Source organism: Podarcis vaucheri (genome assembly GCF_965113315.1).
Source record: "Podarcis vaucheri genome assembly, chromosome: 7".
Classification (NCBI taxonomy): domain Eukaryota; kingdom Metazoa; phylum Chordata; class Lepidosauria; order Squamata; family Lacertidae; genus Podarcis; species Podarcis vaucheri.
Genome location: NC_138765.1, coordinates 51,519,691 through 51,545,293, shown reverse-complemented (window position 1 = coordinate 51,545,293; position 25,603 = coordinate 51,519,691). Strand labels below are relative to the sequence as shown.

The following is a 25,603-nucleotide window of genomic DNA, read 5'->3' as shown; positions in this document are numbered from 1 at the left end:
TGTCTTCTCCCCCATGCTTTTCAACATCTACATTCAGCCGCTGGGAGAGATCATCAGGGGGTTTGGGCTGGGTGTTCATCAGTATGCGGATGATACCCAGCTCTACCTCTCTTTCAAATCATAACCAGTGAAGGCGGTGAAGGTCCTGTGTGAGTGTCTGAAGGCGGCTGGAGGATGATGGCAACTAACAGATTGAGGGTGAATCCTGACAATACAGAAGTACTGTTTTGGGGGGACAGGAGGAGGGCAGGTGTGGAAGACTTCTTGGTCCTGAATGGGGTAACTGTGTCCCTGAAGGACCAGGTGCGCAGCCTGGGAGTCATTCTGGACTCACAGCTGTCCATGGAGGAGCGGGTCAATTCTGTGTCCAGGGCAGCTGTTTACCAGCTCCATCTGGTACTCAGGCTGAGACCCTATCTGCCTGCGGACTGTCTCGCCAGAGTGGTGCATGTTCTAGTTATCTCTTGCTTGGATTACTGAAATGCGCTCTATGTGGGGCAACCTTTGAAGGTGACCCAGAAACTACAACTAATCCAGAATGCAGCAGCTAGACTAGTGACTGGGAGTGGCCACTGAGACCACATAACACCGGTCTTGAAAGATCTACATTGGCTCCCAGGACATTTCCGAGGACAATTCCTAAATGGCCTCGGTCCAGTATACCTGAAGGAGCGTCTCCACCCCCATCATTCTGCCTGGACACTGAGGTCCAGCGCCGAGGGCCTTCTGGCGGTTCCCTCACTGCAAAAAGCCAAGTTACAGGGAACCAGGCAGAGGGCCTTCTCGGTAGTGGCACCCGCCCTGTGGAACGCCCTCCCACCAGATGTCAAAGAGAACAACAACTACCAGACTTTTAGTAGACATCTGAAGGCAGCCCTGTTTAGGGAAGCTTTTAATGTTTAACATACCATTGTATTTTAATATTTTTTTGGAAGCCGCCCAGAGTGGCTGGGGAAACCCAGCCAGATGGGCGTGGTATAAATTATTAATTATTAATTATTATTATTATTACTATTACTATTAATGGAATAGCTGCTAAAGCACCGAAAGGAGAAGATAAGCAGCCAAATGATGGGAAACCATTTCCTGAAGCCCTATCATGTAAGAGACTATCAGGCGGAGTGGAAGCTAGCTGCCCTGCTTGCTCTGCACAAAGGTAATGTACAGGAAGGAGGAGTGAATGACTGGGGATAGAGAGGGAAGATGATGAGGAGAAGGGATGTCCAAAGTAGCTGGCATTCCAGGGATATCTAAGGCATTATCAACCCACTGTATCTGCCAGCTGTGATTCTCTGGCACCATCTCCAAGGGAATAAGTGTTGCTCTCTCACCATCCTGCCGCCTAGTCACAACAAGGCTGTTTCAGCTGCAAAGTCAATTTTGGGGACCAGAGTCCTACCAGTTAACTCAAAAGAGAGAGAGAGAGGTTTCCTCAGCCACTCTGGGAGGCTTAAAGCCTTAAAGTGAAGGCTACACTCATACCAATACAATGAAATGACCCTGGAAATTGTTTTGTACCTTATGAAGTGCACTATGAATCCCTCACCTAAGAAATAGCTCACTGCAAGAGACAGTTTACTACCAAAAACTACTGCTTCAAATTTTCAACACTGAAAAAGTGTCTCCTTCCATCCATGAGCTGTGAAAAGCAGCATAGAGATGAAGCTCAAAGAGCCCAGCCCAGGGTAGGAGGACTGAGGAGGATGGACTCTACCTGACTAAAGACAGTTGCCTCTCCCCTGCCCCCAGTCATCAGTTTCTCTGAGCTAAAGCACCATTGACAGCCCCTTCATCTAAACTTCCATCTACTAATCCAGCAGCATAATGGAGGAGCCAATTAAATGATTATTAATTCATGCTGCTTTCCGTAAAGCTGGGTTCTCATCTCTCTGCATTCCGTAAACCAACTCGCCACCTGCCCCAGAAATTTACAGCAGGACTCACTGACGTTTGCTCTCTCCATTGATCATACCAGCTCAGCAGCCGGCCAGCATCCCTGAAGCCCAGCTCTCCAACCAGGTAGGTCCTTCTGCTCCACCATGTGGCAATGCTGCACCTCAGGTGGCTGATGGGATGACATGGGGTGGGCCTGCTTTGAAGACACCCTTCCTGGTTAAGCTGGAACCATGGAAAAGGAACTACACAGGGTGTGGTTTGGTCACTTGGACTCCTTGATGGAGGCCTTGTGATGAATGTTAAGCAGAAATGAGACTCAAGAGCTGCTGGTGCTGTTATGTGGGCCATGCTCACACCAGTGGACCATTGGGGTGATTTGCACAGCACCCCAAGGCTATATTGTGCCCCCTAAGACAGGCGCAGTCAATGAACCCACGAAGGCAGGAGAGGAAAACAGCCCAAGCGAGGGCTGGTGGAAATTCAAGTCTTGGAAACAGATGCCAAAGAGTGATTCAGCTATGGAAACAAGAAGGAATTATTGTGCCTCACCAACTTCCATAAAGAAATGTGGACAAAGTGGGACAATCATCCTTCCTGAAAACAGAGGCACAAGAGTAGCCACTAGTTTAGCATGAGGGCTGTGCTGGGCCCCAACAGCCCCTAAGGGAGGGTAAGCAGCAAGTTGCAGAGGCAGACTTGTTAAAAACAGGAAGATAAAAAGAATTAATAAACACTTCCTCCAGCTAATAAAGCTGCCTCCCCACTTTAATGCTGACCATGCTTTTGGCAAGGAGTAGGAGTTGGTATGCAGCACTTTGGGAAAGAGATATTGACTGGAGAGGAGCAGAATCATGGTGGGTCCAGTGCATCTTCAATTACCTAGACAATGGCATTGGCAGTTTACCAATAATACAAAATATGCAACCAATAGACTAATGTTCAGAATTATCCTAGTAAGCTGGAAAATGAAGCTAAAATGTAAATTCAACTAAGAGTTCTACACAAGGCCCACAAAAAGCTGGCGAGGGAGTAATCTACAACTAGGCTACAGTGTCTTCTGAAAGGAAGAGAGCTATGAATCAGGAGCCAGAAAGAAGAAGAAAATAGCCAAAGTAGAGAATTTTAAAAGCAGGAAGATGTTACCCACCTTTTCCAAATATCTAAAGAGATGCCAGAATGCCGTATGACTGGGAGGTGGACTGGAGCCATATTGGCTCTGTTCCGCTTCTGATTCAATGGATTGGGGGATAAAGAGAGCTGTACTTCATGTCTTTCACAGAGGATACAGAGTGGGCAGGAAGAAATCATCAGCAACCCAAACCTATGGGCTTTAACAGACAAAGCTCCCCATGCCCTTCCCAGGCAACACTAATAAATTCAGTTTGTCCCTCATGCTCAGGCACTGAGAAGGTACAGTAGGTACAGATTCCAGGCACAGCTCACCCCAGACCTCCCCATCACAGTATCCAGGGCATCTGATGAGACTTGGTTAAACATGACTTCCTGTGAAAATCAGGGGAAAGTTCAGTCAGGATGGCCTTGGCCTGGTTTTTTTTTGGGGGGGGGAGGGAATTGCCCCCCTTTCCCTACTTTTGCAATTAGAAAGGCAGTGGGCCTGTAGGAATTATTCATAAACAGCAAGAGCTGTGCAGTAGCCATTTATGTTAAACATGTCAAACCCAATTGCAATCATGCCTGCCAGCTCTTACTCCATAAACACACTTTTCTGCAACAATTTCCCAGCCCTTGGCAGCCCATTAATACCTCCCCTAATAGCAATCTGCCATGGGTGCGAATTACGGATGCTCTGTTGCACTGATTGCTGCGTTAGGTGAGCCCTGCCGATCTCTAAAAATGGGGAGCACTTAAAAGCTCTCTGAGCTGGTCTGCCACAACTACTGCTTACTTAATTCATTATCCCTTCCTGTTGTGAAGGCTGAGGGTGAGTTCCAGTGCTGCCAAACACATGAAATGTTTCTGGACCAAGATTTTCTTTTGTCTTTTTAATCATTTAGTGACTTTGTGCATCACAGTTGTAAACTATTCACAAATCTTTTAACTTCCTACATAAAACCCCATACCACACCCCTTAGGAAAACAGCGGCATCTGCTCTGGGACTAATTTGTCCAGACTAGAAGGAACAACACTTTCACCTTTGAAAGGCTCACTATCTTCTTGTTTGAAAACAAAGTCTAAGAAATCTTTTTTCTTTCTGATACAACCCCTGCTTATCAAGTAAATCTTATTTCAAGGACTGAGAAAATTTTGACAGCTATTATGACTTGAGATGGTCTTCTGCTGCTGGACAAATACAGACCCAAACTGTAGAGTATGGACTGATGCACCAGGCTAGCACAAGAAAAATTATTCGTAGGATTGGCTGGATAAAGGGTCAGACCTCTCTTTGTCTCTTCTGTCTCTGAATCAGCTCCATACAGAACTGGCCCAAGGATTTCTCTTGCCATAGTCTTCTGGTTCGTAGGAGGTAAACATCCACCTCAACTGTTCAGAGTGATTCACATTCAGGCTTAGGCAATTTTAGAATTTGCTCTAGATTTTGCATTATTTCACAAAAATCCTTTCATCTTCAAAGTTCACTTGTCTTTTTTTTTTTTAAAGAAACAGAGCAAGTTCACTCTATATAACACCTCTTTCCTAATATAAATATGTACTGCTGCTCTTACAAAACTGGATCAACAAGAGGATATAAAATGCAGACTGGGGATATTCTGACTGAGAGAATGATTAAGACAAAATTGAGAACAGCCTCCAAACCCACTGTAGGAAAACTTTCACTCGAGCAAAGTGTGTGAGAGAGAACCAGAGCTCGGCTTCCACTGACTATCACTCACCTGCCGCCCATTTGCCCTCATCCTTTTCAACAGCAGTCTCTGCATCTTTAACAGGCTCTTCTGGATCGGCAGCTGCCTCACTAGGAGGCCCTTCTGCATCTTCAATCAACTCCTCTGAAATGGGAGAAGAAAAAGAAGGAAAAGAAAGAGGTAAAAACTGCACTTGACACCTGCAGCAATGTTGCCTTAAGTCACTTCTTCTACCTTCCCACATTTGCTCCTACAATGGACTCTGGGTTGTTTCCCATCTCATTTGGGAATCCTCAGGTGCAGCCCCAATACATGCTCCCTTTAACTCCAAATCATAGCAGAAACTGAGCGGCTGAAAAGGGACCCAAAGGGGGTCCTGGTGGAGAAGCCTTAGCAATTGCATGGCAGGGAGGCATGCAGTAGGTGCTATAGGAGCAACAGAAGTTGTGGCCACTGCTTCTTACAAGCAGTGTTAGAAACTCAGATATATAACCTAATTGCCAAATGGCACCTTAAACCTAGGTTACGGTCACCACAACGGTATGTCTAGGCACCATTTTCCCCCAATGGGATTTATTATTACACTCCTACCTGCTTAAGAAAGCTGGAGAGGCTAGCTAGATGGAGATGTCAAGTCACCAACCTGGAATCCAGAGATCTCCATGTGCTCACAATTGAACCCACACCAGACACAAAACACACCTGGCACCTGGCTAATTTCTAACACTGCTTACAAGCTCACTGGATACAAAGCTCAGGCTAGGAGTATGTGGATTCAATTTACATCTTTTTCCCTGGATAATCCCCTAAATCTCCTGGGAAGAGCTTTAGTTTGGCCTCCAAATTTATTTACCGTATTTCATTTGCATGCCACCTACACAACCAAATGCTCTGGATGGTTTGCAAACATTGAAAAACAGAATGCAATCCACAATTTTTCACAATAAAACAGTAAACCCAAAATAAAGTAAGTCAACGATAAACAAAAACAACCCCCCAAAAACCAACAAACTATGACTATAAATACAAATGAATGAACATACACAGGAGCTAAACCAATTTAAAACTGTCAAGGGAATGTACATATTGTGGTTAAGTGTCCCGAGAGAAAAAGGTCTTTTCACCAGGCACTTAGCAGGGGTGCCAAAAGAGCCTCTCTAGGCAGCCCATTCCATAACTGGGGCTGCACCAACAAGGACCAGTCCCTAGCAACTACACACATCACTTCATTAGGCAGGGAAACCTGGAATCTCAGGGTCCATGCAGGTATATACAGGAGGTGGCAATCCTTGAAGTAACCTGGCCCCAAGCCATTTGTAGCTTTAAAACAGTGATGGATAACACTTTTTTTTAGCCTGGGGGATGTGTATGGTTCTGGGGAACTTTCCAGGGGCCACATGCCAGTGGTGGGCAGTGCTAGAAGCAGAAGTGGATGGAGAGGAGAACGCCATATTCACCTTTGTACAGTAGGCTAATTTCTGCGCAGACTCACACAACCCTCTATCCTCTATGCAGCTAAGATAGGGGCTCTGTCTGAGTTCAAGGACATAATCCAGCCAGGTAAACACACTGCTGACAGGGCTGGTATGCAGCTGAAGGGAGGACAGAATCGGACCAGAGATTAGAAGGCAGGTAGAAAGCTCTGAAAACTGACAACCCATGCTAGTTACTGACCAAGGCTGTGGAGGGGAAGGTGACAAAGCTAACTTTCACCATGTTAGAAAGCAACCTGAATAAAGCATCAGTCAATCAGCTCACAAGCATTTGGAAGCAAACAGGTAGTCACCATCAGTTAGTATACATCTGATAATTCCACTTGGCTCTTCAGTCCAACCAACCTAGTCAAGCAGATAAAATGGGTGTGATGTGTACCTTGGGGTCTGGCCATCAGCAGTGCTTTTGAAATGGCCCCACATTGCGGTCAGTCTGCACCCATGGGGGTGTCAGGTCTCAAACTTGCCTTGAAATCACACAGTATCCCCAAAGCCCTGTCCTCTGGGTCCTAGGTTTGGACAGTCTGTTTGGACTGAATAGTGAGAGTAAGACATCCCATCTGTGCCTGAAGCAGTAAAGTAAACAGAACACCCAGGAAAGATAGTCTAGCACTAGGTAGCCATCAAAAACATTGTGCCACACACACAGCACAACACCAGGGGCCAAACTGCTTTGTATTGATATCACATACTTTTGTGGGGTGGGGGAGTTCTATCAAAACACCCACTGAAGTATAAGTTGCAAAGTTCCTAAAAAGTGGAAGCTGCAGCAGTAGTGTCCGTTCTTGTGCCATTCACTGTCTGCACTCTGTGACCCTCACGTGAGCACTCAGCAAAATTTGTGTGTGCCTCAAGGATCCAATAGTCAGTGAAGCAACTAGTGATGAGAATTTAAGATTGGCCTCCTGGCAGGAGAAGAATCTCCTTCCTCGCTTTATCAGCAGAGAAAGCATAAAGCTAGTTGGGATGCAAAACACACTGATTGTGCATCTTCTATGGAAAGGAGAGGAGGAGATATAGTAATGCTTAGTACGTCTATAAAATGCTTGAGTGTTCAAAGTACTTCATTGGCATATGGGCCAAGCCTGGAGCAGCTCCATGGCTTTGAATAAACCTTCCTCTAAAGAGATCTGCCCACTTCTGAGGTAGACTAGGTTGAGGGACACCCAGTGATCTTTGTGACCAAATGGTTATTTGAACCCATAGTGCTCTAGGGAGCATCCAACACACTAACCACTGTACCACACTGCACTGCTGGAGGAAGAACATTCATGCCCTTACTTGCTCTTATTTAAACAAGCTTATAGAGGCTGAACTGGTGGTGAAGCCTGGAGGAACAATTTCCAGCTGCAGATGCTTTTACTAGATGGGTGGGGTATTATTCTTATTCTTATTCTTATTCTTATTATTAATTACTGTTAAGACTGGTGACTGTTTAATCTAGGGACTACTGGCTCCATCTAAGCTTTACCTTTAAGCAAGAAGAAAATGTGGGCCTCCTGAGCAGTCTTTCTCCTCCAGTCAAATGTTGGAAAAAGCTCCTCAAAGGAAGAATAATGCCCACCAAGCCCCTTCTGGCCCAGCCATGCTGAAGGTCCCCTGCAGTCCCAGCAGCTACCTAGAGGTGTCACCCTCTCCAAAGCAAGCAAAGGATTGCTGGCCAGCCGCCTGGCTGCTAAGTTGCGACTGGACTGTCTGGGCTCCCCTTCGAAGCATGTGGAAATAATATACGTCTTCCAGCAAACTGTCTGGTTCAGAGGAAATAAAATAGGACATTCATAAGCAGTTACACCATCTGTCTTTATACCATCATCATCAACAACAAGGGGGAAAATAGCTCTTTAAAATGGATGAAAGCCCAGGCTGACAGTAACCAGGAAAATGTGAGCTATGAATACCAATAAAGGTAGAAAAATGATTAAAAAACAAGGATACACACTGCAAATTTCTCTCCTCCGCTCTGCTGCCTTGTTTTATTGGCTAGCCCTGCAAAGGAGATACTGTCTCTCAAGAACCAACCTGCAAATGGGGGGCGTTAGGAGGAGGACAACACTGGTTATAACAGCAGAAGAAGCCCATTATTTGGGGTGGGAAGGGAAGGGTAGGGAAGCAGCTCAGCACTGACCTCAGGCACTCAAGAGCCCTTCTTTCTAGGATTCCCCAAAAACATTAAACAGTGGCAGCAGTGCCTTTCGTGTGTAGCGGGAGAGATGCCCCTCTGCCTCCTGCCAGGGCTCCACTGCAATTTCTTTAGGGGAAATTCTTTGTTTAAAAGCAGCTACAAAGAGAGCATTAGGCATAGGCAACTACAGGGTGGTGATGGATGACCACTGTGGCTGGGGACAGAGAATGGAAGGCAGAGTGTCACTAGTCTAGTCCCAACCTTTCCAACATAAAGTGAGCACACAAACACAGACACATAGCATTCTCCTAGAGCTGAGGTCCTTCCCCCAGCCCACACTGGGCATTTGACAAGGTGCCCCATGATATTCTTGTAAAGAAGCTGGTAAAATGCGGTCTTGACTATGCTACCACTCAGTGGATTTGTAACTGGCTGACTGACCGAACCCAAAGGGTGCTCATCAATGGTTCCTCTTCATCCTGGAGAAGAGTGACTAGTGGGGTGCCACAGGGCTCTGTCTTGGGCCCGGTCTTATTCAACATCTTTATCAACGACTTGGATGATGGACTCAAGGGCATCCTGATCAAATTTGCAGATGACACCAAACTGGGAGGGGTGGCTAACACCCCAGAGGACAGGATCACACTTCAAAACGACCTTGACAGATTAGAGAACTGGGCAAAAATAAACAAGATGAATTTTAACAGGGAGAAATGTAAAGTACTGCACTTGGGCAAAAAAAATGAGAGGCACAAATACAAGATGGGTGACACCTGGCTTGAGAGCAGTACATGTGAAAAGGATCTAGGAGTCTTGGTTGACCACAAACTTGACATGAGCCAACAGTGTGACGCGGCAGCTAAAAAAGCCAATGCAATTCTGGGCTGCATCAATAGGAGTATAGCATCTAGATCAAGGGAAGTAATAGTGCCACTGTATTCTGCTCTGGTCAGACCACACCTGGAGTACTGTGTCCAGTTCTGGGCACCACAATTCAAGAAGGACACGGACAAACTGGAACGTGTCCAGAGGAGGGCAACCAAAATGGTCAAAGGCCTGGAAACGATGCCTTATGAGGAACGGCTAAGGGAGCTGGGCATGTTTAGCCTGGAGAAGAGGAGGTTAAGGGGTGATATGATAGCCATGTTCAAATATATAAAAGGATGTCACATAGAGGAGGGAGAAAGGTTGTTTTCTGCTGCTCCGGAGAAGCGGACACGGAGCAATGGATCCAAACTACAAGAAAGAAGATTCCACCTAAACATTAGGAAGAACTTCCTGACAGTAAGAGCTGTTCGACAGTGGAATTTGCTGCCAAGGAGTGTGGTGGAGTCTCCTACTTTGGAGGTCTTTAAGCAGAGGCTTGACAACCATATGTCAGGAGTGCTCTGATGGTGTTTCCTGCTTGGCAGGGGGTTGGACTCGATGGCCCTTGTGGTCTCTTCCAACTCTATGATTCTATGATTCTATGATTCTAACTCTCCCAACTAAAGAAAGAATAGCCCATGTGGTAAAGCTTCCACCTTCAATCCTTGGGCTCAGCTCATGCTTCAGCAGCAGAACCCAAAGTCTTTACGCCCTCCCCTTGTAGGCACCTCACCCAGGTGTCTTTTTCCAAATAAGCATTTCAAGGAGGCCATCAGCATTGAAAGGGAAGGGGGAGCATCACCTGGAGAGGGACTAATTCTGCTAGCTAGCAAGATGAGCCTAAGTCTCACAAGTTATGCTTAGGCCCTTACTGTAATGCCTTATCCCAGCCCCAAGTTACCGACGGAACATTTTTACTTTGGCCAGGAAGGACAAAAACCCCACAGACCTCTGAGGGGCAAGCAAAGGGTGAGCAAAGCTCTTGCAAAGTGTGCTGGGTCCCACATGGATGCCACAGGGCCTGTCTCTTCTGCTCCTACAAACTTGGCAGACAGGCCATGACTTCCTGAGACAGGATATGTCCCTATGTCCCAAGCAAGGTCTGATCAGTGTGAACCAAAAAGAACAGGTTGCAGGGAGTTGTCTGGTAGAGACCAGCCAGGCGCCTCCCCAGACAACTGATGCACTTGCTGACCCCCCTGAATCATTCCTTAGCTGTGGGACTTGGAAATCCAAATAATTTCATGCTTGTCCTGCTCAAAGTTCTCCACAAAGGAAGGCTCAAGTCAGAGGGGTTTTTTTGCCTCTGGTGAAACAAACGTTGTAGACAAACCCTATTTCTCAAGAGGAGGCATCTCCTCCCAGCCCTTGGTGAAGTGCACAGAATTTCCAATCTAAGCTTAGTCAAGAAAATGGGCCTCAGCCCCCACCTCCAATCAAAGGACAAAAGGCCCCACGACTCCTGCTCCTTCACACATCCTGACGGACAGCCTTAAAGCCCTGCATGGACAATCCACCCACTTCCATCTGGAAAATAGCCAGGCGAACAGAGCCTTTCCCCCCTCTCCATTCCCTTAACAAAATGACAGCCCCCTCGTCCAAACACTTCAAGGGCTTGCAGGGTCTGGGGTGGAAAAGGACAACAAGAAAGGAGGGAAGTAGAGCATGTTTGCCTCCCCACTCCCGCCCGTTCCAGTAGACTCAAGAGCCGAGAAACATTAGCTGTCACGAACCACAATCAAATCGGGTTTGAAATATTTAGCAGTGGCTTGGAAAATGCGATGGTGCAGCTCTGACAGGCGAGATGGGCACAGACACCCATTTTCCATTATAATGGAAATATCCAGCCTGTTCTGAATATGTATAACCCAGAAAAATGTATTGATTTTTCATTCAGCATAAAAAAAATTGAAATACCCTGCAGCTGTCAAAAGCCTTTTGTTAAAAGCTCATCTTCCTGGAATGAGGTTTACCAGAAACAAGTTTTAATTGTACACAGGCTGCTTCTTTGAAACACAGAAGGATAACCCACCCACCCCCACCCACCCTGTTAGCAAGAAAAATTCCTACTATGTCACCCCCCACTCCGCTGCCTCAACAAGAGACTGCTCCCATCATTGGACAGTAATAAGCAGGCTGCAGCCCTGGCATAAGGGTGTGTTGAATTTTTCAACTTTTAACTTCCAAAAATAAGAAGTGCTAAAAAGTTGTAACATGACTTGGGAATTCAAAATATATTTTGGTTAAACTAATATAATTAAATTTTACTTGGTAAGTAAAATGTGTGTAAAATGGCACAGAAATCATTTTAAAAGAATGTCAAGTGCTTGCAGTTATATTACATATTAATATTCTTATTCTTATTTATTGTTATTTCACAATACCTGACATATTCAGAAGATAAAATTAAAATCTTTTGGTTTTCCAAAAACAGTTTATGTGCTTCCTTATCAAATGTAGACTTACCAAGCTAGGACTTACCACTGGACAATATTTTTGTCTAATCACAAAAATATTAGCAGATTTGAATTTCTTACCCCAAAACATATTTTCAAGACCCCTCACTGAAGAAATTTGCAAAAATTAGGTTTCACCCTCTAAAATGACACTGTCAGAAGCAGGAATGACACTGGGAACCTCCATGAGGAGAGCAGCAGTAAAGACAAATAGCTTGAGACTGCCAGGTCATTGGCCCAGATATGCACACACATACAAACACACACACACCCATCTTCAAAGAAACCCTAGCGCCAACTACTTCTGAGTGCACCTTGTCTGAAAAAGCCTGGATAGAAATGAAATGTCAGATATAAATGCAGAAACTGGACAAGTCAACAAAGACAACTCTGAGCTGTGGTTTCATTTATACCCGCAAAATAAATCAGCACTGAAGATGCTGTTTGCTCCAGGCTCTAACCTAGAGGACAGATGGAAGCCTTTCCTGTTAACAGTCAGGAAGGAGAGACAATCCAAGAGTTATTCCAAGTTCTGAACAAATGGCCTATACTCCTTAAGCGGAGAAGATCAGCAGCTTCATTCAGACCAGGACTCCCTGAACATTGCTTCCAGCCAGACCCACTTCACATATGGCATTTCCTCAGCACGGAAGTCATCTCTGTCATGTTCAAAGTGGTGTACACTTTCTTTGTGAAAGTTGCTCAATCACGTTTTCTGCATTATCAGTTTTATTGCCACCAAAATTGACAGTAGTGCACCATGTGCTGTACAAATGGGCCCCTGCTTCAAAGGGGGCATGGGCCAAACAAGAAAAAGAAATGCAGGGATAGTGGTGCGTATTTGCAGCAAAGTGCTGATTACCTCTGTCAAGAAAGCAGTGTCAGGTAGAAGGCAGGTAACACCAAGCCAGTCCTTACTTGCCAGATTGTCAGATTCACATACCAGGTGGTCAGACCTGCCTGGATCTTGCACAGGGCAGGAGACAAGAACTCTGCATCCATCTGGAGCAGCTGACACCACAGCACCCCTCCTCCTTACTCTGAACACCTAGGCCGGCCATCTAGAAGTCATCTCATCTCACAGACTGGCTACAATACTACCAATTGAACGACATCTTCAAGCTAGATAAAAAAATTGGTTTTGCGATAGAAATATCGGAATAAGAGAAAGGTCTATTGAAAAATAAAGACAAATTACTTTCCAAAATGTACAGACTACAGTGGTGCCCCGCAAGACGAATGCCTCGCAAGACGAAAAACTTGCTAGACGAAAGGGTTTTGCGGTTTTTGAGCTGCTTCGCAAGACGAATTTCCCTATGGGCTTGCTTCGCAAGACGAAAACGTCTTGCAAGTTTGTTTCCTTTTTCTTAACACTGTTAATAAGTTGTGACTTTACTTCGAGGAGCAACTCATAGAACGTGGTGTGGTAGCCTTTTCTGAGGTTTTTGGTGATTTTTGAAGCTTTTCCAAAACTTTTCCGACACATGCTTCGCAAGACGAAAAATTCGCTAGATGAAAAAACTCGCGGAACGAATTAATTTCGTCTTGCGAGGCACCACTGTATTGCTAGACTGGGAAGTGAAAGAAGCAGTTATGGTGCGGTGGGTGAAGGACTTTGGATATAACATACAGGTGGTGGAATGGGAAAATTTATGGAGAAGGGAACTGAAATTTACAGCTTGTTTTACTATAAAAGAAAACTTTATGAAGATGCTATACAGATGGCACTTCACCCCCAGCAAATTGGCCAAAATGTACAAAATCAACTCAAATTTATGCTGGAGGTGTAGAGAGCTAGAGGGAACAATGTACCACATGTGGTGGGGTTGTAAAAAAATTAAGAGTTTTTGGGATTATTATTTTTTAACTGTTTAAAATAACGTTTATCAAAAAACCTGAAGCCTTCCTCTTAGGCATTATGGCATCAGACATCCCAAGAGAGAAAAGGAGGATTTTTTTGTTTGCAACAACGGCAGCAAGGATGCTGATTGCCAAGGGGTGGAAAGGAGATAAAATTCCATCAAAAGAGGAGTGGCAAGTTAAACTGCTTGAATATATGGAACTAGCGATTATGACGGAAAAGATCAGGGATAGATCGACCCAAAAGTTTAAAAAGGAATGGGAGATTTGGGGCAATACCTAAAAAAAATTGTCCCCCACATTAAAACTTTAGAATGCTTTGAATAACTCTCGGAATTGCATAAGGTATAAATAAGATTTAATACAGGTTAAGTTTATTGAAAAATAGGGGCAAGTAACAAGGAAACAAAGAACCCACCACACCAAGGAGGTCGGAAGTCAATGGCTGAAATATTTTTGTTTTCGCGTTGTACTGTTTTCTTCTTTTTTTCTTTTTTTGATTTGTAAGTTGTGTGCTGTGGGGTCCCCCTGCCCCCACGTGTATCTGTGTCGTTTATAAACCAAATAAAGATTGAATTTTTTAAAAAATAGAAATCAGAGCATCTATCCTTGGCTCACTATGCATATGAGCGTAGGTGTGCAGAAGAGAGGCCTTATGTGAATTCTACAATAAACACAGTGTTTTGCTTCCCCTCCCCCCAATACAGGTCTCAGGCCAAGTACAGATTGGCTACATGCCCAACACCAGTGAGCAACTCCTGAAGGAGAAGCCACCCAAAGGTTGGCTGGAATACCCAGAAGGTATTTATACCTTGATACTCTCAGGTCGTCCAAATGCAGCTACCAAAGACAACCTTCTAGAAGCCACAGGCAGCTATAAAGGGACAAGAACAGAAGAAAGGACATACAAAACCCCCATTCCACAAAGGCAGACTCAGTGCCACCCAAAAGTTTTGTTTAAGGGCAAGGTGCCAGCTGAATCCTTGCTAATGGGATTAAATCTGATAGTTTGTAGCCACATCCAGAGGAGTCCTAGTAACCCCAAGACATTCATTGCAAAGTATTCTGGCCAGGGTTCTTTGGATTATGTGGTACAGTCGTTGGAAGCGTGACCACGTTTTTTTGGGCTGACCCTGGTCAAAGTGGTGGAGGGAGAGATTGTTTCTTACAAAACTGTCCTACCCTTTGAGCCTCTCAGACAAGAGCAATGGGTCAGGCTACCTCTCCCGCAGACATCATTTCTCTCTTAGGCAATGAAGTACTATGTAGGGAGATGGGGGGGTGAATGGCTTGACCCCTAGCAGTGCTCTACACAAAACAATTCATCTTTTTTCAATTATATGCTCTCCCTTCATGACAGAGGCTGAATACAGATAACAACCTTATAAAATCCAAATAAAGGTAAAGGTAAAGGTACCCCTGCCCATACGGGCCAGTCTTGCCAGACTCTAGGGTTGTGCGCCCATCTCACTCAAGAGGCCGTGGGCCAGCGCTGTCCGAAGACACTTCCGGGTCACGTGGCCAGCGTGACATCGCTGCTCTGGCGAGCCAGAGCCGCACACGGAAACGCCGTTTACCTTCCCGCTGGTAAGCGGTCCCTATTTATCTACTTGCACCCGGAGGTGCTTTCGAACTGCTAGGTTGGCAGGCGCTGGGACCGAACTACGGGAGCGCACCCCGCCGCAGGGATTCGAACCGCCGACCTTTCGATCGGCAAGCCCTAGGCGCTGAGGCTTTTACCCACAGCGCCACCTGCGTCCCGGCTAAAATCCAAATACTAATCATCAAATTAGAAACACAATTAGCTGCATTAGCCTGAAAGATAGCTATCTTCCATATGGGCCTGTCTATACACTAAGATAATCACCGCCATCATCAGTTGTCTGACGTCTGGCAAGTAGCTACCAGGGAGTTTTGCTCTTAGAATGCTCTCCCCAAAGAACCCTGCCAGGCACCTACCTAGATGTTATTTCCATGATAGGTGAGGGCCTCCTTGTTTTTCCCAGGTCTTTAAATTTAATCCGTTTCATCTCTGCAGGCAATTTTATATTGCTTTTTGATAGAGTCTGCTGCTTTTAGATTATATACAGAGAGAAGATAGAGAAAGGTAGAAAGGTAGACGTTCATCTCAAGGCACTAAGTCAGAGAAGCAGCCAGGTAGTAATCAGGAACTCTCACAACAAAATGTGAAACATGCTTGATGGTGTCCCACTGATTTCTACAGGTACCCAATAAGCAAGCAGGCACAAGCATATGTACCCTCTTAGCCAATGTGTGAGCATCATAAGGAAGAAGGCTTTGCAGTCATAGTGGCAGCACAGCATTATACCCTAACAGTCCGGCATGCCACAAATTCATGAGTCAGGGAAAATGTGAAGCAACTGAGTGCTGCACAAAGGTGCCCCCACCCCAGATGAAGCAGGAATTGCCAAGAAGGCATTGTGATTTATCTATGGTCACAAGAGGCTAGAAGCTTGCTTTTGCAGGAGAAATGCAAGCAAATATACTTCAGATTTGCACCATCAATGATTCCCTTTGGATAGACTGTTTGAAGTCAGTTGGCCCATAAACTATTAGACTTGGTACCACCATCTGTTGTTGATACTACACCACACTTTGACCAATGTGATCAGCAAGAGTATGTACTGTTCTTGCAGTCTTCCAGCAGACCACCAGAGTTTTCCTGCTTTCCACTAGTCAGCCTTTTCCAGAGTTCCTAATTAGGAAAACACATTTCCTATTCAGTTTAGTTCAAAGTATAAAGTGTTTATTATCTCATGGCACAATACAATCATAAGCAAACTAGCTACATAAACTTAAAAAGATGCTGGTAACTTCATGAACTAATCTACTCTAATACAGTTATTCTGGTCTTAGAAATAAACATTGTAAAGAAACAAGTTTGCAGAGAGATCCAGCAGCACTTTACCATGCCAGCTCACCATGCTACACTGAACCAATGAACCATATAACATGTAACCTTCAGCTTCACCACTGATACGTTGCACTGAGCAATTACCTCATACACAGTGAGTACCTCACATTCCTGCCAATACCTCACACTCATGTAGAATTGCTGTTGAATTCAGCCTTGGCTTTATACCCCTCATTGCATGTTCCTTAGAGAACTAGAGGATGACATTCAACCTTGAACTGCTTCTAACGACCTCATGCTGCTGGGTCTTTCTCTAAAGCAAATCCAGGTGGGGGGATGAGTTGCTCAGAGCATGGCCCAAGCACTTACTGTAATTTGGCAAAACAAGTAAAATTGCACTAACATGGGAGCCAGTAGCTATTGCTGCCAAATGGGTGGAGCAGTCATCTAGAAACCCTAGTGATAAACCCCAGCATCTGGTCTCTTTGGAGGGTGCCTGGAGATAGCAGAAGATTGAGCAACTTCATCACCAGCTTGGGCAGCAAAACCAGCTAGATGCTTGTAATTGCTTTGGCAAAGGAGAATTCAGCTTCCTGAAGACCCTGTTGTTGGACTCTAAAGAAACGAGAGACAGAAAGTCCAAGCTCTACTTTTCCACAGAGGGGGACCCTGCTGTGCCTTCCAAGAGATGTAGAACAGCATGTCAGGTGCCCTAGGACTAGCCACCCAAGCCCAACAGCTGACTCTAAAACACCTGCACTATGAATCTCATTCTCTCAATTATGTGCTCCTGCAGCCAGTGGCAGTTCATCAGCACAGCCAAGTTAATGAAAGGCTCTATAATGAAGCAATCAGATGCATGGGGCTTTCTTGAACCTACTGGCAACTCACATGGGGTGTGTGTGTCAAATGATGGTTATCCCTAGGCTGCCCATAGTATGTGTTATTAAATTAAATTTCTATAGAGCCCTTCATCAGAAAATCGCAGGGTAGTTTACAATATAAAATTACAAAAATATAAACAATAGTAACAAACAAAAACAATACCCCCTCATTTTAAAGACCATATATTGTTTAACTAGCCAAAGGCTAGGAAAAGAGAAGTGTTTCTGCCTGACACCTAATGATATGTAATAAAGATATATAGTACTGCATCCTACTGCAACTGACCCTCAAAGTCCTTCTTTAAAGAGTTTCACACCAGAAACTAGGATAACTGTTGCTTACCAACTTCCTCACTCAGGGAGCATTGCTCAAAGGCTGCCAAGTCTTAAGCTGCTTCACATCTCATTGCCACCCTCCATCCACACCAACCCCAACTGGTTCCCCTTTCTTCTTCTGCACTTAAAGACATCCCCAAATCATTAACTGCATGTGGAGTGCAGACTGAGGCGAAAGGAGGCACTTCCGCCGCAGCCTACAGAGAGTCCTATTGATCTGACACACACTTGGTGCCTTCAAAGTTGTTTATGATCAATATGCAAATTGCTCATGGCATTGATCTAGTATTAATTTTCAATTAGGGAATCCACAAGGGGTCTCCTAGGGTCAATTCCTAACAATGCAAAGGAACTGCTGGCAACCAAGTATCGGGCTAGGCATTTGGAGGCACTGTTATTGCTTTATGTGCACCCTCCTCCATCTTCATCATTCTGGGCCCTCTCAGGCCCTATACCCCTTCCAGACTAGCCATGTTATCGCATAAATACTCTTTCTCTTTCTAACCCACAATATACTGTTTGGTTGCCCCTCCACATTTTTATTGCCTTATTATGTGCTGGCTAGGGTGGGGAAGGGTAATCACACCTCCTTCTCAGAGCAATACTTACCTGCTACATCTATATACCACCTTTGCTCCAATGACTGAAGGGGGATAGAGTACACTGGCAGAGAGCAGGTGGCCACCAGATTAACCCCATATTGTTATTATTTGTCCCCACCCATCTGACTGGGTTGCCCCAGCCCCAGCTATGCAATCTCTGGAAACTGTTGCTGTTTTTATGAGGGTTGGGGACTTAATGGTGGCACTGAGCAATCTCTCATAAAACTGATGTGGAGGGGCTGTGCTCATTTCTGGCAGGAAAAGCACAGTGGTTATAACAGAAAACTGACCCTTCCTGGCAGAGTCCTGCAGGTTTTCTTCATGTCATCCCCTTCCTTGTGCATACAAGGCCACTAAATGAAATCATACAATGGTTTAGTGTTCAGCATTTTTTCTACAGATGATAAAACTTCAGTCCGCCTTTTTTCATCTGGCCCAAGTCTGCAGAGTCTGTGCTCACTCAGGGACTTGCCAAGACAAGGAAGTAGATGAGCCAAGTGAGGCTGAATCTAAATAAGACCAAAGTGGTAATGCCACACAGTCTTATGAACCGTGGCTAGGGAGGGAGGGGAGATGACAGGGACCCACAGAGGATGTGGTGTTTAGGCTTCACTGGTATCTCAGGTTCAGAATCTTAACAGGTTTGTAGGTTGACTGCTCTGCTTGAAACACCAGGAAGTAGCAATGACTATATATGCCTTTCATCAAGTCCCTCTAGCAAGGTGGCTGGAAGCATACTCCAAATCTGGTGACTGCAGCTACTTTGAAGCTAGATCTCTAAAATGTGCTTTCTGGAGGAGGAAGGGGGGCAACTGCCTGCAAAGACAGTCCTGGTAATAGGCCAGGGCTCAACTGAATATTATAAATATGTTGATTTTTAAACAAAGTGTTAAGACAAGTAGCCAGCTGGCACAGAAGATGATGGCCTACCTCCTGACAAGTGGGGTGGAGGTGGTGGAGAGTCAGCAATGTTCCCAAATCCTCTTAGCATAACCCCTCTCCCTAAACATAGCTTTATGTTCCACCACATGGAGCACACAGGACAGGCATACAGAGGCACCACTGTAGCAACTAAACCACAATGAACTTCCTTCTACGAGCTGTGTTTCTAAGTTTAAGCCCTAAAGTGGTTCCATGAATACTCAAGACTTGTTTGTTCAGATCCATTCCAAAATGGGTTCAGGCCTAGCCACAGGACTGAGTTGGCCTTGGCCATCCTGATGGCTGACCTTTGAGGAGAGCAAAACAGTGAGAGTATGACCTTATTCTTACTTCTTGATTTCTTGTTGGCTTTTGATACCACTGGCCATGGCATCCTTCTAGACCAGGGGTCTGCAACCCGCGGCTCCGGAGCCGCATGTGGCTCTTTTACACCTTTGCTGCGGCTCCGGGGTGGATACTAGCAAGGGGAGGAGACGCATTGTGCACCCTGACACTCCCCACTGTGGCGGGCGCTGTACTGGCTGTGACGTCGCATGGGGGCGGTGCGTGCGTTAGTCACGCACCATCCCGACGTCACCTTCCCGCCCACCCGCTACATTGTAAGGGGCATGTACGCTGGTCACTGCATTGAAAGGGGGCATGTACGCTGGTCACTGTTTTGAAGGGGAGTGAAGAACACACACACACAAAAAGGAAACTTGTTAATTTAACGTTTATTTCTATGAGGCATAATTCTGAGGGATCAAATAAAGAAATAATAAAAAAGTGACAAAAAAGTTATTTTTATAATGACGCGTTTTGCAGCTCCCGTTTTTTTTTTTCCTTCGGAAACGGGTCCAAGTGGCTCTTTTTGTCTTAAAGGTTGCAGACCCCTGTTCTAGACTGACTCCAGTGAATGGGGGCACTGTGTGATAGTGGTTCCAATCCTAACTTCAGGACTGAACCCAGACAGCAGCATTAAGAGAGTGCTTTTTGGCCCCTGGAGGCTTTGTTATGAGATGCCGCAGGAAACTATCCTATCTCAAATGCTATTCAATATTTCTATGAAGCCGCTGGGAATGGTCCTTAGGAGTTTTGGGGCAAAGTGTCAGCAGTGTGCTGATGTTACTCAGCTCTGAATCGGGAGAGGCTGTGCAGTCCCTGGACCAGTGCTTGGATGCAATGGTGAGATGGATGAGAAGAAAAGGCTGAGCTTGAATCCTGGTGAGACAGAGGCACTGTGGATGAACAGTTCCTATGTCTGAGAAATTGGTCAATTGCCTACCCTGGATGGGGTTGTACTTGCTCTGAATAAGCAGGTTCACAGTCTGGGAAGTGCTTCTGAGTCCAGCTTTGTCACTGGAGGCCCAGGTCAGTCTCAGTGGTTAGAAACACCTTTTCCCAGCTGTGACTGACACCACAGCTATGGTGTCAGGAACTGGCTGGCTGAAGATGAGTCATGGGAGGCACCAGACAAGGAACCCCCAAAGGAGGACAGCCAGGGGATTGGTGGTGGGACACTGAGGAGAGATCAGAGGAAGAAGATTGGGAAGAGGGGCTGGATGTTGAAGAGGCAACAGGGTTTGGTGAGCAGGGAGAGCCAGTGACATGGAGCAGTTCAGAGTCCAAGGCTGAAGCAGAGGAGGAGGGGCAAAAGACATTTACAACTTGGAATTCCCTGCCTGTTGACATTAGACAGGCACCTTCCCTGTATTCCTTTTGGTGGCTGTTAAACTTTTTTTGCTTAGACAAACCTACCCAGATTTGTAGAAAGTTTATATGTGCTTTAATATGTTTTTAACTTATTGTAGATTTTAATTATTGTTGGAATATTTTAAATTATTGTTTTTCACTATTTTTACTGATAATTTTATTGTTTTAGTCTTTTTGCAAACAACTTTGAAGTGTTTTACAATCAGGTGGTGCATAAATTTTATGAAATAAATTTGGGGTGGGGCTTAGGGCAATTTTAATATCATTTTAATTTAATTTCTCCTCACCAGCTTTGTGTTGTATTTTTAAAACTATTGGTCTCTCTGAGCACTAAGAAGGGAGCAGGGCAGAAATGTGATTGAGCAAACACAGTTCTCCATAGATGACAAAAGGAAGTGTCTGTGTTGAGCAGAAGCTAGAGCTGGCGCAACATTTGTGAAATTGAGCCCCAAACACTTCCCTGAAATTGTGCCACTGACTTTATCCCCAACTTCGTTTCTCCAAATCATTTTGACGATTCATCATCACATGTACTTAGGAATAAGTCCTAATGAACTCTTGAAGGCTTACTTTTAACTAGTCAAGCTCTAGAAAGCTCCACTTCCTCCTCCTCCACATCTGAAAAAACAAGGGAGCATGGAATCACTTTAAAAACTTTTGTGCCACTTTTGCATAAATAATCTTTGGATTTTTGCAAGGCAGGAGAGGGGGGGGGAAAGAGAACTACAAATGTAATGAAGAAACAAAAAAAGTTTTCCTTAGTAATACAGGCTTATAAAGTTTCAGGGAGTGGCACAAAGTGACAATCTATTTTCACAACCTCTGCCCTTTCTTCAGAAGTGTATTTAGCCCTGTGCTTCTCAAATTAAATAAGCTGTTGGGCTTGCAGGAATGGCCCACTCTTCTGTAAAGAGTGTGTGTTTTTCTATACATATTCAAGCACAGTACACCAAAATGCTGTCTGGTGTTGGGGGCAGTATGTCTCATATGTCAGCTGCTGGGAATCCCAAGTGGGAGAGAGTCCTGTTTGCAGGCTTCACTGAGGCATCTGCTTGGCCACTGTGAGAACAGCATGCTGAACTAGATGGTCCCCTTTGGCCTGTCGTAGCAGAAGGGCCGTTATTATCTTGTTATAATGGTGGCCTCCAGTGACTAGTAAAAAACTGACAGTTCTAAAATTAAACCAAAACCTGAGAACAGGACTTTCTGGGGAACAAAAAATGCTGGCTACTCCAATTTTCTTCCCCTCCAAAAGAATTTTGCCGCATCCCTGAAATACAACCAGCTGATTCCGAGATGGTCTTCATCAACTGGGTGCTGCTTAACAGGAAAGGGCCTTGAGGAGAGCCTCACAGTGGATTTTTCTGTACTTTGTCTTTCCCAAGTAATGTCCACTGTTATTCCCGTTTCCTTCAAAGCTGAACAGGACTACTGTTCTCATGACTGCAGCTGATGCCCTCCTCCCCCAAATGTACCACAATCTGCCATTCACTGCACTAACAAGCACATTAGCTACCCAGGCTAATTGGTTTATGGATAACATTAATTACCATGTTGCTCATTAATGGATGAAATCTTTATTGGTTTCATTGATCAGCAGGACTTGTTAGTTGGCCTAACCAATGGCAGATGTAACAAGCTCACTTATTGGCATATCAATTAATGTAATCAATTTCTGGCCAGCGGCTGCCATTCGCTTCCCTGTTTGTTAGAAGGTGGGAGTTCAAGGCAGAGCAAAGAAGCTTTCATTGCAAGGGTTTCTCATTCTTCTTAAGCCAGCTTCCCCACAGGCCCTCGTTGGCCATGTGTGGGTCTGTATGGCAAAACACCTCTTCTCCTGCACAATACACAACCTTTTCGTCGCACTCTTTCTCTATACACATGTGCATGAGAAATCCATCAGTACAGGCATCCATAATCATGCAAGGCCTGCACTCCCTGAAAATATATTACCCCTCCTCTTACAGATGCATACTCAAGACTGCAACATCTTGTGGGTCTTTCTGAGTGCTGTATATGCAAGCCACTGTATATGCAGACATGAGAGCAACCTGCTGATAAATATGGGGAAATCCAGAAGCTCTACTTGTTTCATCTACAATTCTAATGGGAAAAGGGGAGTTAGACCATGGGCAGATCAGCTGGGGAGGGGGTAGAGATGGTGCTGTGATGAGGCCACAAAACAAGATACACCAGAGGGTGGTAAGGAAAGGGAGAGAAATATGGTGGTGCTGATCTTTTTGAGGGAAGAAGTTCATATTTAAGGATGCAAATGTCACTTTTCATAGGCTAGAAGCAGCTCGAAAAGAAACTAGCAAATTATTTAATGAGGAAGTGAGGATTTATTCTAACAGGCTTTTGGGAACTGAATGCTTTTAATGAAAGGGCTGGTGTTGTGCTGTTTTTGTTGTGTATGTTTTAATAGATCTTCTAGCTTTTAATTGTATTAATGTTTAATTGTTTTTAATGATTTTTTTTAAAAATGTTTTTAGCTGTTCTTATTTTTTTCTGTAAGTCACCTTGAGTCCCCGTTGGGGGAAAAGGTGGGATATAAATAAATATATGATGATGAGCTCAAAGTCCACATGCTACTCAAACCAGCCAATTGTGAGCAGCAGCAAAACTTTTGAGAAGCCCAGGACTGTCAGTATTCTAGCTGTGGTTTTACTCTTCCATAAGTGAATTACACACACTAGCTGCTGCAGCACACTGCTGGACTCAGAAAAGCGGGGGCAAAGAGAAAGGGAACCAGTTACCTTACAAACCCTAGGGCAGAAAACTTGTGGGGGAACTCAGAGATATTGCTGAACTAGAACTCCCACCATGCCTGACCATTGGCCATTCTTGCTGAAGGGGATGATGGATCAAAGGTTTCCCTCTGCTGGCTAGAATTTCCACCTCCTTTTCTTTGCATTATGGGAGACTTGGGGTATTTCCCCCATAGTATGTTGCCCTTTCCAGTTGGAGGGAGCAGCACAGTGTATGTCAAAGAGGCAGTTAAAGGAGCCCTTCCAAAAGGAAGTGTAATGGTTCTTTTGGCCCTTCCTCTTCACCTGCTTATTGGGGATTGCCCTATTTCTGTCCCTAGTCTCTACCAGGGCATCCTCCAGCCCTTTCCTGAAGAGCTTGCTCCCTTTAAAGGGGTCATTGGCCAGGATGGCCGTTGTCTTAGCATCTGTATGCCATTGCTTAAGCCAGAGCTGCCTGTGCACTGCCAAGTCTGTTGCTGTGGCTTTCACAGAGAACTGTAAGGTATCTGCTGAGGCATCGACCATGTAGGACTATGGCTTGGAAAGTTTTGTTATTCCTTGATGTAGGTAGATGGCCTAGAGTGGGGCTTGTTTCAGCATGGCCTGAACCCCAATGTAGGCAAGCTTTGGCCATGAATGAGGCTGCTTCTGAGACCCTAATGGCAAAGGCTGAGGCTTCATGCAAGCAAGACTTCTGCCCTCTTGTTCTTGGGGAAGTCATCCCCATCGCAGGACACCATAAACCCATGTGAAATTAAAAAGGGGGGCATGTACAAGTGGGACCTTAAACAACTCCAGGGCACACTTATCAAAGGGATAGACAATTCATGACAGAGTGTGCTGCCTTGGAGACTCCAGGAATCTGCCATTCATTCAAAATGTTCTCTTCAAATTCTTCCGTGAAGGGTAAAACCCTCTTGATGGCCTTGTGCTTTGGGAAGGCCTTCAAACCATTGTCTGAGGCCTGAGGCTGTTTCTCAGCCTGCTGAACCTATTCAGAGAGGTTCACTGTCACACTTACACACCTTCCCCAAGAGCTGTCTAATGTCTGGGCCCAGGAAAAGTATGGATGAATTATCTCCTTTCTCTCCTTGTCCAGCGACAACTCGCCTCCCTCCCTATAAAAGGGGGTAGATCTGCACCTGGAAGCTGGCCTCTTGTCCTGGCAAAGATGCATCCTCCTGTTCCTGCCTCTGTGTCCACTGTGTGGGGCTAAGGAGCTCTCTCATCAAAGGAGGAGGATATGGAGAAGGGAGGAAAGGGGCTTATCCTCCTCCTCCTCTGAGTATTTGGTTGCTACAGTTGCTATCAGTCCTGTGGGGCTTTGCCTGCTGCTGCTCCGGTCTGGGGCACCCCTGGTGATGGGCTTGGTACCTCCTAGGTGGCTGCCCACCCACCCATGCAGCAGTCTGGTGTCTAAATAGAAAGAAAACACTTTGAGGGCAGCTGCTATCTTATTTTGGGTTCCTGGACAGGACAGAGTGTGAGGAGGAAAAGAAGCTGATTTGAAGATCTGGGAAGGATGGTTGGATCAGTCTCAGCCACTTCCCAGCTTTCTTCCTCAAAGGAACACAGTGCTTACAAGTTGTTTGGCCCAAGAACAATTGAAATTGACTCCACACAAATACAGCAGGCTGAAGGTGTTGGAAGGGGTGCTGCCCCATGGCTGCCCGCAGCTTTGCAAGCAGACTGGACCTCCAGGGATCTACAAGCCATCGACAAGATTTGATTTATCGGGGCTAAACTATAAAGGTGGGAAGACTCCAGTCATTTCCAACTCAGGAAATCACATCACAAAAGTACTTTTTAAACTAATTACCCTGATTCCAAATTGCTGCCCTTAATGAGCCTTCTTTCTGCCCAGAACTTATGAGAGAAAAAGCTACCTTTGGAGCACAGTAATTACCGCTTTCCCTTTCAAACTTCTAACTGGAGATCAATGCTGCATTTTAAGACTCATTGATTTACAATTAGCCTGGCTTTCCTGCTAAAGTGTTTTCAAGCA

The 25,603-nt window shown here is 45.2% G+C and overlaps 1 protein-coding gene across 16 annotated transcripts in view; it reads right to left on the bottom strand.

The window, feature by feature from the left end:
- The window catches only part of ZFHX3 (zinc finger homeobox 3), a 262,705-nt gene that overhangs the window by 35,881 nt on the left and 201,221 nt on the right, over window positions 1-25,603 (bottom strand). For all 16 annotated transcript variants that reach the window (XM_082229254.1, XM_082229255.1, XM_082229258.1 and 13 more), the window contains one exon: window positions 4,750-4,863. In XM_082229254.1, the coding sequence (XP_082085380.1) occupies window positions 4,750-4,863 (114 nt within the window). The remainder of the gene's footprint in view (window positions 1-4,749; window positions 4,864-25,603) is intronic.